This window comes from Chlorocebus sabaeus, chromosome 19, assembly GCF_047675955.1.
Source record: "Chlorocebus sabaeus isolate Y175 chromosome 19, mChlSab1.0.hap1, whole genome shotgun sequence".
NCBI lineage: Eukaryota > Metazoa > Chordata > Mammalia > Primates > Cercopithecidae > Chlorocebus > Chlorocebus sabaeus.
This window is the reverse complement of record NC_132922.1, coordinates 3793351-3810075: the sequence shown is the minus strand read 5'-3', so window position 1 is coordinate 3810075 and position 16725 is coordinate 3793351. Positions and strand designations below refer to the sequence as shown.

General features: G+C 48.9%; 1 protein-coding gene across 2 annotated transcripts in view; it reads left to right on the top strand.

Moving 5' to 3' along the window:
• Positions 1–16725, top strand: part of TBC1D22A (TBC1 domain family member 22A) — a 428246-nt gene that overhangs the window by 242489 nt on the left and 169032 nt on the right. For both annotated transcript variants that reach the window (XM_007976122.3, XM_073006581.1), the window contains exon 10: positions 7879–7954. In XM_007976122.3, the coding sequence (XP_007974313.1) occupies positions 7879–7954 (76 nt within the window). The remainder of the gene's footprint in view (positions 1–7878; positions 7955–16725) is intronic.

Sequence of the window (16725 nt, the reverse complement as noted above, 5' to 3'; positions counted from 1 at the left end):
GCAATGGTGTGATCTTAGCTCACTGCAACCTCTGTCTCCCAGGCTTAAGTGATTCTCCCACCTCAGTCTCCTGAGTAGCTGGAACTATAGGTGCCACCAACCTGGCTAATTTTTATATTTTTTGGGTAGAGGTGGGGCTTCGCCATGTTTCCCAGGCTGGTCTTGAACTCCTGGGCTCAACGGATCTGCCCACATTGGCCTCCCAAAGTGCTGGGATTACAGGCATGTGCCACCATGCCTGGTCAAGAAATATATGTTTTATTTAAAATATACTCTTGTAGATAGTTTATTCTTGGAGTTTGCTTTCTTAACTTTTTAGTGTGTGCTTAGACCATATATATGTGTGTGTATATATTATGTGTGTATATATATATAAAATATATATATACACACATATATATTCATCTGATCTGTCCAACCTAATTATTTATATGTTGGAGTTTAGGTTGCCATTTTCCTATTTATTTTCTATTTGTTTCATCTTTTCTTATTTGTTCTTTTTTCCCTACCTTCTTTGGATGAATTATTTTTTTAAATTAACGGAGTTTGGCTTTTTAGAGCAGTGTCAGCTTTGCAGAAAAATTGAGCAGGAGGTTAGCGAGGCCCCATGCGCTCCTCAGCGTCCTCCTTCAGCCCCAGCCTCCCTGCGATTAGCATCTCACCTCAGTGACTTTAGTGCGGCATATGTGTTACAGTTGAGAAGCCAATATCGATACATTATTGTCAGCTCAAGTCCATAGTTTACACCAGAGTTGGCTTTTTGTGTTGTAGGTTTTGAAAGGTGTGGGTTTTGAAAGGTGTGCAGTGACATGAGTCCACCAAGAAAGTGTCGTACAGTGTCATCCCCTGCCCTGAACACCCTCGTTCCCTGCCTGTTCATCCCCTTCCACCCAACCGCTGGGCTTTTTACTGTCTCCATAGTTTCGCCTTTGCCAGAATGTGACTTGGTTGAAATCCCGCAGTTGGAGCCTTTCCAGCCTGACTGCTTGCGCTACGGTTGCTTCTCTTCTTGTTGGCTTACTGGCTGTCCCCCTCCTGCGCCGGTGTTCCTGACGGCTCTGCTCCTCGCAGTGTGCATCTGGGAGTGACCGTGGATGACCGCCTCCTGGTGGTGCGGCCGCTTTAGTCTGCTGCTTGGTCTGTATCTGAAGACAAGTGACAGCCACGTTTCCGGTGGTTTGCAGAGGCACTGGTTCCTCTGGCCTGGCTGGGTTGGGAGCCTTCAGCCTTAAACCACTGTTTCGTGGCCGACATGTCATGGAAGGTGCAGAATTGTGGGGAGGTTGGGTTTGCATTTTGTATGGATGTTGTCTTAGGTTCTTTTAGACACAGTAACTCAATACCCCCTGTACCCTTGCAGTGGAGCCCTTCCTCTCTCCATTTCACAGATGGGAACGCAGGAGATCAGAGAAATGAACCTGGCAGGTAGGAAAGCAGGGGCTTAAACAAGGCTCCATCGAATTTGACACCTTTGTGCTCTGAGGGCACTTTCTGAGAGCTGCTGCAGAGCCCCGTCATTGGCCCTGCCCTTCCCTCCTCTTTGCAGAGACTGCAGGGAAGTCGTCAAGGGGATCTGTTTAGCCAGTGCCTCTCAGCTGGGAGGGACAGCGAATGTGATTGAAGGCACAATCAAGATTCAGAACGGGTTCAGCTGCCGGCATTGCCAGCCGGGAACCAATCAAATGAATGAGCTAATAGGAATAAATGGCAAGTCCTACGTTCAGGTGCACGAGCTGATCAGTCGGCTCAGCAGAAGGCAGTGTGGACAGTTGGGGTTGACTTTGTCTTCCGTGGGAAGCGCGTGTGGTCACTTTGCCTGGATTACGGCAGTTGCCTCCTGAATGATACCCCTGCATCCTCTTTGGCCTCATTCCATTGTTTCTACATCGTCTTTCTGTGATGCAAATCTCTTACCTGCGGTGGCCCCCATTTGCATTTCATTACCTGCATTACCAGAGCATTGCCTGGGCCTCACTGCTGCCTCGGACATGGCCTTCATGGCCTTCCAGCCTCGGAACGGTCTCCTCCTACCTTAGCCGCAGCTTCCTCACTGCCCTCCAGCTGCCCTGGCCTCTATTTCATTTCTGGGATGTGATGTGCTTCCTCGGACCGCCAGGGCTCTGTTGCATGGTGCCTGAACTCTCTCTCTCATCTCTGCTCAGGGCTGACACCCTCCAAGTGGTTTTCCAGGCCCAGCCTGGTTCTGTGCTGTGATGGTGTGGCCACCCAGGTCCTCGTTAGCAGTAAATGTGCACTTGCCTGGCATGTGGTGAACGTTGGCTCAGCTGCCAGACTGTCGTCCCTGTGAACAGAAGGGCCCTGTCTACCTGTCTACTTTTCCCCATCTGTGTCAAGGGACCCCAAGACCACCCCACGGAGCCACACTCGTGGCTGTGATTCCTCACAGGGCAAGGATGCAGAGGAGACTCCATCAAGGGGTAAAGTCCAGAGGAAGTGGGATGAGCTTCCAAGCCCTCTCCTGGTGGAGTCACACAGGACACACTGGATCACTCCAGCATGGGGCTGGGACGACCTGTCCGAAACATTGTGCCTACTGGGGAAGCACATTAGAGACTCAGCACCGAGAATGCTAGTGGGGACTGGGCATGCGGACACTCTCTGCTTGGCATGTGCCCAAATGCAGCCTCCCAGGAGGAGAGCAGGTGCCCAGGGTGAACCACACTGCACAGCGTAGACCCGCCGAGTCAGCCAGATCAGTCAGGGAATGGTGGGAACTCTCCCGAAACCCACATTCTAGGCACCAGCCGGGGACCGGCCTTGCAAGCAGGACTCTCCGGGGATAGCATTCCCAGGCCTGCGTGTTTGATTCCTTCGCGCACATCGATACTCAGGACGTGATTTTCTGGCACGTAGGAGGCTTTCAGTGTTTGTTGAACAGATGAAAGAACTAGTATCTGATGTGGTTCTGCCTTCTGCTGGACTGGTTCATTAACTGCTTTAATGTATTAATGGCTGACAGTGGAGTGCAGCTGTGACAGGAGGCGTCCTAGCTCTGTCCTTGCATGATCAGAGCCCAGCTTCTGTGTTCAGGGCTGGTGGCCAGGGGCCCCTGAGAGGACGCGGAAGGGAGTCTTTTAAGAGTTGAAGGAATCTGAAGTCTCTCAGGCCGTTGCTTGCAGAAGAGACTTCCTGAGCTGTTTCGGAGGCAGGTGAAGGCCTGTGTGCGGAAGGCACATTTGGTTTCGGCGTGGGGAAGACACTATGTTACAGTGAGATTAGCCTGGAAAGAGGAGGCTGGACTTTGTGGGGAGTTGGATCCTGGTCCAGGTGGAAGAGCCCCTTGTCAGAGAGGCAGGAGGCGTCTAACTTCTCCGTGAGTTGGCAGGTTTGCCTCCTGGTACTTCCAGCTGAGCTGATAGGAATTTGTATTTCAACTCTTCTCTAAAATGCTCCCTGAGAAAATTTTATTCTACTTTTCTTCCGAAAAGCGCAGAAAGTGTTATTTGTTATTGGGAGGAGTGTGATGTTGTAATGGCAACAGGTGTAAGGCAAGCTGAGAGTATTTTAAAAAATGTATATTCACAGACTTGACCTTCTGTGAAACATTTCACAAAAGGCCATTGTCTTCAGCCCTTCCTTTCTTCCTTCTGACTCATACGTTTTGTAAATTATATCCCTTTTCAAAGACACAAGATCTCAATTGGAAAGGATATGCATGTTTACTTTTTATGAAGGGAATAATGTTAATATTATTACTAATGACATTTCTATAAGCGTAGAGTATTTTTGCTTACAAGATCCTGTTTTGCTGCCCAGGTACATGTTCACTAGCACAGGTGATCTGGGTGCCAGGTGTGGGAGGCGGGGTGCTGGGCTGGGGTATCCTGAGGGCAAATCTGATTTCTGGGCCTTAAGCAGACAGAGCCCGTGATCTGCCTAGGGGCCTTGGTGGAGCCTGCGGGCAGCAGGCTGCTGGGAGGGTCTGGGCAGTCAGTGCCTAGCCGGGACAGGCTGCTGCGAGGGCCATGGGGTGGTCTTAGTCATTCTTTTCCTCAGCCGCCTGGCTCTGGGTTCCTTGGCCACGGTGTCTGCCTCCTTAGAGTGCCCTCGGAGACTTCCTGGCCACTGAGTGGGGCTTTCTGCAGCCTGGGCTCATCTCCGGAGCCAGGAGGGCCCAGACCGCCTCCCCCCGCCCCCCTGTGCCTTGGTGTCTCGCCCTCCGGAGGTGGGGCCGGGCGTCCGTGCTGCAGTCTTCTGAAGGCTGGTCTTCTCTGCCCTTAGTCTGAAGCCAGAATGCCAAGGCCATAGCTGTCAGTCTTTGCAGGTCTTCCAAAATGCAAACCCTTTCTCTTTCAAAATGCAGACCTTTACTTTATGGGCTCTCAGTGCCATTCTTTTTTATTGTTTGGATTTCTGAGAACCTGTCTTCCCTACCTGGGTTTTGAACAAATTGAGAAATGAAGCAAAGTTGTGGCAGATGGAGGCCAAAGAACAACATTTATTTCTGCTCAGCGAGAGCCAGAGATCCTGTCTCAGTGGGAGAGCCACTGAGTTGGCTGACCGACCCCAGGACCCATCAGGCTCGCCCACCCCATCAGAGCCGGTGCTGCGGGCCGGGCCCTGCCCGCCTGCTGTGGAACCTCTGAGAAGTGCGAGGGACTGAACTCACCTTCGCCTCTCCCCGTTTTAGCCTCCGTGGAGCGAGGATTTCTGGGAATAGAGCCAGTACAGGAGAGGCAGCAGCTGCGCTCCCTCCGCCTGGACGCTGACTGACTCCAGGTCTGTCTGTTATTCACATAACCATCAGGGCCCTGGACGGCCAGGAGCGTGGCCTCCCTTGGAGTGGGAGAGATCACAGTCCCTCAGGACAGACCAGTGGGGTGGTTAGAATGTGCTTCCCATGGCTCCGGAATTTGTCGGAATAGGACATTAATTAAGTAATCCTAAGGCCTTTCTGTACTGGAGGCGGCACACACTCTGTGGTTTACTTCTCACCCTTAATTCTGTGCGGCTGTATTGTTCGGCCGGGCTCGTCGGGATTCCTCCACGACATGATGCAAACTTGCAACACACAGTATGTCCTAAATGTTAACATAAATCTGCTTCTGTTATCCAGTCTCTGGGGAGAAATTCAGTCTTAAAGGGTAACCACTGCAAGTTCAGGTCCAAGGATGATGACAGTCAAAGAAATTCAAGTCTGGAGCCAAAATTTCTTACTCCTGTTAAATTTCAAATATATGAAAGCTCACAATTTGTCCTTCACTTGCTGCTGCGGGTCCGTCTCAGCTGGACAGGTGCCTGGGTCTCACTGACACCATCGCCGCTCCTTCAGGGCCTAAAAGTCCTGCCCATTAAATGCCGTATTTTGGACAGCCAAATTCAGGAGGCCTCCAAGCTTATCCCTGAATCGGCCCACGACATCTAGGAAACGAATCATCCCCAGGCCCCAGAGAAGTCACTCCAGAGATCCGCTCTCCGGAGCCCGTCCTTCCTGCCGCCCAGGGTCCCCGGAGGGCCTTGGCGTCATTCTAAGTGAAGGCGGCAAACGGAGTTTTTGCGGTTCTGGCCTCACAAGGATGTGACAGTTTGGAATCCAGAGCCTGTCACTTGAAATCCACCAGGGAGAAATTCCTCAGCAAGCGGGCAGGTCTGACTCGGCTCATTTTCCATTTCTGGGGACAGAAAAATCCTCAGTGCCTTGTAGGCATTTTCTGTGTTCTGTGCCACAGCGGCTGCCGTGCCTGTTCTTGTTAGGAGATGTCATGTGTGCTCTCGGTGTGTGCGCGGGTGTGTGTGCGCGCGCTTGTGTGTGTGTGCGCTTGTGTGTGTGTGTGTGTGAGAGAGAGAGAGAGAAACGTAGCGAGTGCTGGCTGCCTGTGTTCACATTCGACTTTCCAGACTTGGGAATGCTGCTGGCCCGAAAGCAGTCGCTCAGCTCCACGCTTGTCTTACCTGGGGTCCCCTCCTGCGTTCTGGAGCTGGGGGTTCTGTGAGTGCTGTTTCCACGTCACTGGGGCCTCCCGAGGGCTGACACCCTTGCTGTGTGCCCCGTCACCCTTCTTCCACGTGCGGATTCTGTGCACTCCAGGGCTGTGTCCCCTCACAGCACAGGGTGGCCTGCCTGGTTGACCACCTCCAGGAACGTTGTTCTCGAACCGTTTTCCAGTCCTGAGCCTACGGAAGAGGAGTATCAGTATCAAGTCCAGATCAGTCCCTCCACTTTCCTTCTGGGCTCTGAATGTCAGGTGCCATGTGGACAGCTGCCCGTGTAGACCTGCCCCCCTGTCACGCAAAGCTAGCACCTCCGTCCTGCCAGGTGGTGCCTGCAGACCCCTGCCCTCTTGGGCGCACAGGCAGCAGATCATCCCCCACTGTCGGAAAGGCTGCCCTGACGCTGCCTGCTGCAAGCCAGTACCTGCATGGTGGCCTGAACCCGCTTGGTGAGCCGCAGTTGCCTGTGCCCAACACCTCCTGTTTGGACCGAGACTGCATTACCTGTGCCCTTACTGAGGCCAGTGACCTGCCCGGCTTCCCCTAGCTGAGGCTCCTGGGGCCATCCCCAGTGTCACTCCCTGAGGGCAGAGCTGCCACAGGCAGTCATCTCCCAGTACTGGTCGGGCCAGAGGCCCTGTGTGCTCACTAAAGAGTTAGAAGCCTAGGCTGGAACCCACAGGAGCCCCAGGCACAGCACCCATCGTTTCACTGCCTTCTGATTCTCCTTTCTCCACGGGTTCTTGGATTAGCAACCTTAGTTCCACCTGCAACCCTGGTTCCCCATGCCGTGTAAGGCAGCACATCCACAGGTTCCAGCGATTGGAACCTGGACATCTTTGGGGCTGGTTATTATTCTGCCTTCCACATTCACTGCTGTTGGGTACAGATTAAGTCTGTTAACCACGAGTCTGGTTGAAACTCTCCTTCTGAAAATGCCCCCGAGCACTGGCTGAGGCCCAAAGGGCAGCCTGCATAGGGAATGCCCTTCTCTTGTTGATGGGAGCTGCCTCTTTGTGTTCCTGCTGTGGGATGAGGCAGTGTGACCAGTCTTCTCTGGCCGCACCCCCCAGTGTTGTGTATGTGCTCTCTTAGGTGGTGACACAGGAGTAATAGTCCTGTCACTGCCCGGTACCTGCTGTGTCTTGAAATCTCTTCCACATTCTACTTACTTATTTCCTTGAGACCTCAGACAGTCCTAGAAGGCCGTGTTATTACTCTCCTGTTATTGATAATGAAACGGAAGCCCGGAGGGGTTGTGTTACTTGCCAGGGTCACACAGCTCCTGAGTCCTAGAGCTGGGGCCCCATTCCTGGGCTGTTTGACTTGAAACTGCCCAGGCCCCCTTCCCTTTGATGCTATGCAAACCTTCTTCTGTTAGTATCTGAACTTAACCTGAGTTCACCCAACTGTCTCCGAGAGTAAAGCCACATGTCCACTGTTTTCAGCATCATGTCATCAGCACTTGGATTGTGGCCACGATGATGGTGCTGTCAGTGCCGGGCACATTTGCCATTGGCTTCCAGCAGGGCTGAGTGCTCGGGGTCCAGGTGGCCAGCGAGGTGGTCAGTTCCCAAAGACTGTTCTGGTCAATGAGTTATGCACTTGGATGCCTGATTTTCAATTTAGATATAAGTGTCTCACGTTTACAAATAGAAATGTACCATTCAGTGTTCCCTGAGATGTGCGTGCTCATCACCTGACGTCGGGAAATACTGGACTTTCCCTTCTCAAAATAGCACTCGGTGGCACCGCGCGGGGCTGTGCTGTGCAGTGTGCGTCCGCTTATTTGTTTCTCAAGATAAAATCTGCTTGTGAATTTGTCCTGTTATCAAGCTGTTCCCTTTATCCCAGCTGCCTTTTTCCCTTTTGGAAAGTGTGTTTTATTTTATATGCCTATGATTCACATTATTATTTTTTCCTTAGGACAACTACACCTTTGCCCAACCTGGAATTCAAATGAAAGTGAAAATGTTAGAAGAACTCGTGAGCCGGATTGACGGTAAGCCAGCTTCCTGTGCGGCCCCTCTCTGTGGGAAGGGGGAGGTGGCCCCCAGCCCTCGGTGGGACAGGGTGCTGTCCTCATCCGCCGGTGGCATCCTGGCCTGCCCAGGATCCCTCATGGGCATCCTTCTGAGACAGCTGCTGGCGCGTGAGCTGCTCTTATTTCTTCTTCTTAAGGCGATATCATCAGAATTCGGTACATTCGCTTTGCAGGAGAGTAGTAAGTGTGCACCCGAAGCAGGCAGCGCTCACTCCTTATTAAGCTTGGTGATTGTCACCATCTAGGTGACAGCTGGTTGTTTATGGTGGTCCTTTGGTACTCTGTTCCCTGGCTCTGTACATCATTTTTCTATCAAGAATGCTAGAATAATCCTCCATGGAATCTAACTAATTACTGAGTCTGGAAATAACATCTTTAATATTACAGAAAAATGACAGTGTGTGCTCAGGCAGTTTCAGATGATGCTTTCATGTTTAAGTGGGGGCTTTGAAATACTTTTTACCTTCATCTTTAAAATAATTCCCCCTGCGATGTGCTGACTGTCATATTACAATAGCAGAGTTTAATTAAATGGAAGTTGAGAGATAATGCTTGCCCGTTCCAGGCATATTCTCCCGATAGTTTGTTAAATTAATGAACAGAGCATTAAGCAAGTGATGCCAAGCAGAACCAGGCCTGTATTTGTGATACCAGCTGGTCAGCGACGAGCTATGGAAGAGAGACATGCTCTTTCACAAAGAGTTCTACGCGCGCTTGGCAAATTATTTCACACAACGTGGAGAGAAATTGCACTTTGTTGGAAACTTAGCCCTGGCCACGTGCCTTGCAGGGTCCTGCCCGCTCAGCGTCGCAGGTCACCGCGCCGTTTCCCCTCCCTGCGCCTTTAGCACGGAAGGCCGTAACAGCAGTCTTCACGGGGAAGGCGCTTGGTTTGGGAAACTGCTGAGTGATATTCTAAAGTGGACTCCTACAAATCACAAACTCCATTTTGTTCCTTGATTGAATCTGATTTTTAACTCTGTGTCTTAACGGTTGCTACCTAATTTCCATATCAGGAAGTTGTATGCAGCTCTTCTGATAATACTTTCAGTATTACATTTAGCTGCTTTTCAGTCTATCATCTGTTAAAAATACTGTTTTTGCCTCCGTCAGTGCGTTCCTGGGTGCTCATCGCACGCTTCACCCTGAGGTCTTGTTTGGGTACGGTTGGATTCTTTTCCCTGCCAGCACTTTCACAAGTGTTCCCCAGCCCCATTGAGCTCTTTGAAATATGATTTGCAGTAGATGTGAATTACACGTTCTTAGCAGGTTCTTCCTTTTCTGCTTGTGTCCCTTGGAAGGCATATTTCATGTTTTCTTGGAGGTTAGAAGCTTGTGGTTAGTGCTCGTTTGTTCCAGTGCTGCAGTTTGGGAAATACTTGAATTGATTTTCTCTGGTGCTATGGTTTAGAAAGAAGCACATTGCGGATTTGCTGGATGATTGTTTAAAAGAGCAGCAACAATAACCAAAGGAACCCCAATCAAATCTGTACTTTTTAGTAAATCATATTTTTATTTTCAGCACAGCCTCTGAGTAGGCCATTTTCATATGGCAATTTTTTGTTTAAAGGTTCGGTGCTTCACAACAGACAAAGATGTGTGTTGCTGTAAAGAGGTTAAACCGTGTAACTTGTTCCTGTTCTTCTAATGAAACCTTAAGGAATTTCTATCATGGCCTCAAAATAAGAATACCCAGGCTGCTAAAGCAGTAAATAGAATTTCTCGCGTTGGAGCTCTCAGACTGGTGGGAGCCATCATCCCTGAGCAAGCTTGGGAGAAGCATCTGCAGGCCTTGACCATGTGAAGCTCCCCTCCCCAGTTTCATCACTTGCCTCCTAGAGGAAGGATTTGTGGGCTGGAAGTTTTGCAGGGATTGTAAAGATTTTATTAAGGGCAGAGAATATTCTAGGAAGAAAAAATTGCTTAAAAAAGACAAGCCTGTCAGGCCAGGCATGGTGGCTCAAGCCTGTTATCTCAGCACTTTGGGAGGCTGAGGTGGGCGGATCACGAGGTCAGGAGATCGAGACCATCCTGGTTAACACAGTGAAACCCCGTCTCTACTAAAAATACAAAAAACTAGCTGGGCAAGGTGGCGGGCGCCTGTAGTCCCAGCTACTCCGGAGGCTGAGGCAGGAGAATGGCGTGAACCCGGGAGGCGGAGCTTGCAGTGAGCTGAGATTGCACCACTGCACTCCAGCCTGGGCCACAGAGCGAGACTCCATCTCAAAAACAAACAAACAAATAAACAAAAACAAAACGCCTCTCCTCATTTCTGCGTTTTAGGAGGACAGCATTTATTTCAGAAAATTTTGATAATTCGGTGAAGGAAAACATCTTCATGGACTCGTTGAGAATGGAGAGGTTTTGCGGACATTGCCCAGATGGGAATACTTCAGAAAAGAGCTGAATTGCTCTGCAAAGTCAAGTGGAATTTCAGTAGTGGTGGCGTGAGGATAAGGGCTCATCAGGAGCCAGCAGAGAGCTGGAGGAGGGGGAGGTCTTGGGGATGGAGGGAAGCCTGGTGAGGGGTGAGAGGGCAGATGGGAAGAGGGCCACATCACTCTTGTTTTCTTGTGGTAAGGAGTTGTGAAAGAATCTCTTAGAAGCACTTCTGAGTAGTTTCTTCCTATCTTGAGGAGTACTGTGACCCTTCTCTGTCATCCCTAAGCCTTTAGAAAAAGTCTGCCATGGAGACACGAAGGTGCTGAGAATGAAGAGAGAGGGCTGTGTCTGTCATGGAAGCCGCGTGGAAAGGAGGATGGGCAGCAGCCTTCGAGGGTGTGTGCTGGGCGGGCAGTAAAGCGAGAGGCAAGCTCGTGGATGCGAAACTCCCCAGGAATCCCTGTATCCTTCGGGACAGACACTGTAGGAGTTCCCACAGAGTCAGAGAGGGTGACTGGCGCCACTGAATTTGTTTTTTTTTTTTTTTTTTTTTTGAGACGGAGTCTCGCTCTGTCACCCAGGCTGGAGTGCAGTGGCCGGATCTCAGCTCACTGCAAGCTCCGCCTCCCGGGTTCACGCCATTCTCCTGCCTCAGCCTCCGGAGTAGCTGGGACTACAGGCGCCCGCCACCATGCCCGGCTAGTTTTTTGTATTTTTTAGTAGAGACGGGGTTTCACTGTGTTAGCCAGGATGGTCTCGATCTCCTGACCTTGTGATCCGCCCGTCTCGGCCTCCCAAAGTGCTGGGATTACAGGCTTGAGCCACCGCGCCCGGCCGGCGCCACTGAATTTGGAGTGAAAGAAAAAGGTGAGAGTAGGAGGAACATGCATTTTCTTTCTTTTTTTTTCTTTTTTTGTTTTTTGGAGACAGTCTTGCTCTGTCACCCAGGCTGGAGTGTAGTGGTGCGATCTCAGCTCACTGCAAGCTCCTCCTCCCAGGTTCACGCCATTCTCCTGCCTCAGCCTCCCAAGTAGCTGGGACTACAGGCGCCCGCCACCACGTCTGGCTAATTTTTTGGTATTTTTAGTAGAGATGGGGTTTAACTGTTCACAGGATGGTCTCGATCTCCTGACCTCGTGATCCGCCTGCCGCGGCCTTCCAAAGTGCTGGGATTACAGGCGTGAGCAACCGTGCCTGGCCGGAACATGCATTTTCAGTCGTGGCAGGCTAGATAATTTCAACCACGTTTCCCACTGGATAAGAGTGTTTTTGTTTGTTTGTTCGTTTTTTGCCAACAAACAAAGCAAAAAGAAAGAGGCCAGGTGTGGTGGCTCACGCCTGTAATCCCATCACTTTGGGAGGCCAAGGCGGGTGGATCACGAGGTCAGGAGATGGAGACCATCCTGGCTAACACGGTGAAACCCCGTCTCTACTAAAAATACAAAAAATTAGCCGGGCGAGGTGGCGGGCGCCTGTAGTCCCAGCTACTCGGGAGGCTGAGGCAGGAGAATGGCGTAAACCTGGGAGGCGGAGCTTGCAGTGAGCCGAGATGGCGCCACTGCACTCCAGCCTGGGCGACAGAGCGAGACTCCGTCTCAAAAAAAAAAAAAAAAAAGAAGAAAGAAAGAAAAAAATAAATGTCTTAAAAGCATTGAACCTGCTATCTATAAAATAAGGACTTCCTGGGCCAGAGTGGTGCTAGGACCCAGCTAGGTATGCCCAGCACTAAAGCCCCCGTTGTTCTGAGTGTGTGTTTCCTGATGGAGAAGAAATCATCCCAAAGCTAGTTGTAGTTTGGACGCCTCATGTCGTGCTTGGGTCCATCCCATTTAGTCAGGATAAGGATCTGAGAAATGCCCATATAGTTTCCGAGACCCAGAATAGTGACACGTGAGGGTAAAGCGGAAGTGATACACCCTCATAAAATCTAGGTTCCAACCTGACAGGACCTGGATTGTTTGAACCTTAATTATGGTGAGTCTGTACTGGAGTTCCCCAGAATGCTAGCGAGAAGCAACACAAAATCTTTTTTTGGAGGAAGTTACAACTCAAATTGTAATTTTTTTTTTTTTTAAATAACCCCAAATAGCTTTTTCAAATACGACCCACACACACGAACCAGAGTGAAATCCGTCACACACACACACACACACACACACACACACACACACACAGTTGGGTGATGTTTTTGTGGCTAGAAATATACCATTGGAACTTAACTGTTATTCTATCAATCAGCCTGTGGTAAAATTGGTTTCATTATATATCGTTTTGCTTCAGGTCACAGCTTCCAAGAACCTATGGATGATTCTAAGTGAGTATTTGGTGGCAAGTGCTGCCAAGTTCCACAGGCACCAGCCTAGAAAGGACTTCAGGGATAAGAGTATAAATCTGGAGTTTTAACCCAAATTTAATTCTTTTATATAATCTTTTGGAATATTTTAAGGGCTTAGCATTTTTCTTCAGGAAGAATAATTTTTCTGAAAAATTACTGAAACCAGGCTCATGGCTAAGTGGAATTAAATAACTAAAAATTAAGTATAAGTCTTAAAGTTTATTTTGTTTTATGTTAGAATAGGGCATGTGTCCAGCAGCTCCACAAAAAGTAGAATTAGGATGTCATCTAATCGGTATTATCCTGCCTTGTGTTACTTAAAATTTTATAAGCGTTTGTAGGCTTAAAGAGGATACACTGTTCATTCTAAAATTATCTAGCTAATATGTTCTCAATATTTGTATTAATTGTCAGTCTGTTCCCTACTTAGCAAAGGATTTCGTATGTAAAATCAACAGTTCACACCAATTATTTAGTAATTTACTGCTGTAATAATAAATGTACATTTACTCTCCAACTGACAGAATTTCAACATGTAAGTCACATGATGAGATTTCCGCATCGAGAACGCTTACACATACTTGAAATTCCACATTTTTGCAGTGAATCCTAATGACGTCCCCTGTTCGTTTAGTTGTTACATCTGTTACATGTGATGTTAACCTCTGAAATCACACGATCCCTCATTGCCCCCCAAGATAGAATGGCCGGAAGAGTGGGCTTTCAGCCCTAGCCTTTCCAAAGGCTGGAGTCAGACCCCTCTGTCTGAATCCTGGGGCCAGCCTCACCTGGGACTCAGTGTCATGCATCTTTTGTGACATAGATGATGTCGGTGTAAATGAGATATTTGCCACATTTTTTGATTAAAAAATCATGGAGAACTTACTTCGATATTTAAAAAGAATATTTGAAACCTCAGCAGATGTGTCCATTTGATTATGTACATTCTCGATTTTTTCAGATTTAAAGATCAGATCATAAACAACTGCACTGCAGATCAGAGAATTGTCCCGTTGGGGGTGACACTGGCCCTAAAAGGGAAGCTCATGGATTGTTTCTGGTGCCGCAGTGATGGTGCCTGGGCACCCATGGACGAGGGGAGTGGGCAGAGCTGTTCCCTGGGGCCCTGGTGCTGGTGGGCTCTACCCTCACGTTGGGTCAGGAGGAGCTGCTGGCAAAACCTGGTCGTTGCTAAGCTGATCTGAACTTAGCTTGCAAGGAACAGCACCCCAAAGCCTTCCCAGCAACAACATCGAAGCCGTTGCCGGGGCCACCTAGGGGGTGTAGGATGGACCACAGCCATGTGCCTTCTGAGTTTTCTCCTGCAAACTGTGCCTTCGCCTCTCTTTATTAAAAATTGGGAACAACTAGATCTCTCTACCTTCTAACCCCTGGAACCTCCAAGGGCTAGGGGCGCCAGGCTGAGCAAATAAAAATAGAGAACGCTAGTTAAACTTCAGTTTCATATAAACAGTGAACTTTTTTTAATATGAGTACGCCCTGAGCAGTGTTTGGCACACACTGAAATTCAGAGTTCACTGAGTCTTCTGTATTTATCTGGTAATCCTCCAAGGGTGAATTCTGCGTGGGGTGAAGTGGAATTCGGTCCCAGGCTTGAGCTCCTGGCTACCCTTTCCTCCCCGAGGTTGGAGATGACAAGAATGTTGCTTTAAATGTAATGTGTTATTTGAAATTAAAGTATACACACACCCTACACACACATACCTGTATACACACACACCCTACACACACATGCCTATATACACACACCCACCAGATACACATACACACACCTACAGATGCACCGCTATACACATACACCCCTACACACATGCCTGTATACACACATAGCCTCATATACATACACCCCTACCCACACGCCTATACACACACCTGCCTTACACACATACACACACCTACATATGCACCCCTATACACACACACTCCTACACACATGCCTGTGTACATACACCCTTATACACACACACATCCCTTCACAGATGCCTATACACACACCTGCCATATACACATACACACTCCTATACACATACCCCTGCACACATGCCTATATACATACTCCTCATACACACACACACACCGCTGCACACACCCCTATATACACGCATCTGCCACATACACATATACACACACTGATACACATACCCCTGATTCATACACACCTACACACATGCCTCTATACACACATCCCTCATACACACACCCCTACACACACCTGCCACATACACATATATACACACTCCTATATACACACACCCCTCATATATACACACATGCCTGTATACACACCCAGCCCTACACACACCCCTATATACACACACCTGCCATATACACACACATCCTGCACACATGCCTATACACTGCTTCACGTATGCCTATACACATACCTGCCATATACACACGCAGGCTCCTATACACACACCCCTGCACACGTGCCTGTATACACACGTACCCCTCATACATACACACACCTGCCATATACACATACACCTACATACGCACCTGTATGTACACACACAGATGCCTATATACACACACACTCCTACATATATGCCTGTATACATACCTGGTATATATGCTATACACATATGCCCACACACCCCTGCACAAGTGCCTATATACACACACCCCCCTATATATACATACCTGCCATATAAACATAGACCTACATACACACCTCTGTATACACACACACACTTATGTCTGTACACACCTGTTATATATGTATACACACACTTGCCTTTATACACACACACCCCTATATATACACACTCCTATACACACCCACCATATACACACACCTGCCATATACACATGCATGTCTGTATACACACATACTCTTAAAACACGTCTATACACAAACACACGTCTGTATATACACATACCACTCTACATACTTGCCTATACACACCTGCCGTATATCCACACCCCTCATATATACACACATACCTACACACACCTGCCCTGTGTCCACACCCCCCATATATACACACATGCCTACACACACCTGCCGTATATCCACACCCCCCATATATACACACATGCCTACATACACCTGCCCTGTATCCACACCCCTCATATATACACACATACCTACACACACCTGCCCTGTATCTACACCCCTCATATATACACACATGCCTATACACACCTGCCCTGTATCCACACCCCTCATATATACACACATGCCTATACACACCTGCCGTATATCCACACCCCTCATATATACACACATACCTACACACACCTGCCGTATATCCACACCCCTCATATATACACACATGCCTACACACACCTGCCGTATATCCACACCCCTCATATATACACACATACCTACACACACCTGCCCTGTATCCACACCCCTCATATATACACACATGCCTACACACACCTGCCCTGTATCCACACCCCTCATATATACACACATACCTACACACACCTGCCCTGTATCCACACCCCTCATATATACACACATGCCTACACACACATGCCCTGTATCCACACCCCTCATATATACACACATGCCTATACACACATGCCCTGTATCCATACCCCTCATATATACACACATACCTATACACACACCTGCCCTGTATCCACACCCCTCATATATACACACATACCTATACACACCTGCCCTGTATCCACACCCCTCATATATACACACATGCCTATACACACCTGCCGTATATCCACACCCCTCATATATACACACATGCCTATACACACCTGCCGTATATCCACACCCCTCATATATACACACATGCCTATACACACCTGCCGTATATCCACACCCCTCATATATACACACATGCCTATACACACCTGCCCTGTATCCACACCCCTCATATATACACACATGCCTATACACACCTGCCGTATATCCACACCCCTCATATATACACACATACCTACACACACCTGCCCTGTATCCACACCCCTCATATATACACACATACCTACACACACCTGCCGTATATCCACAGCCCTCATA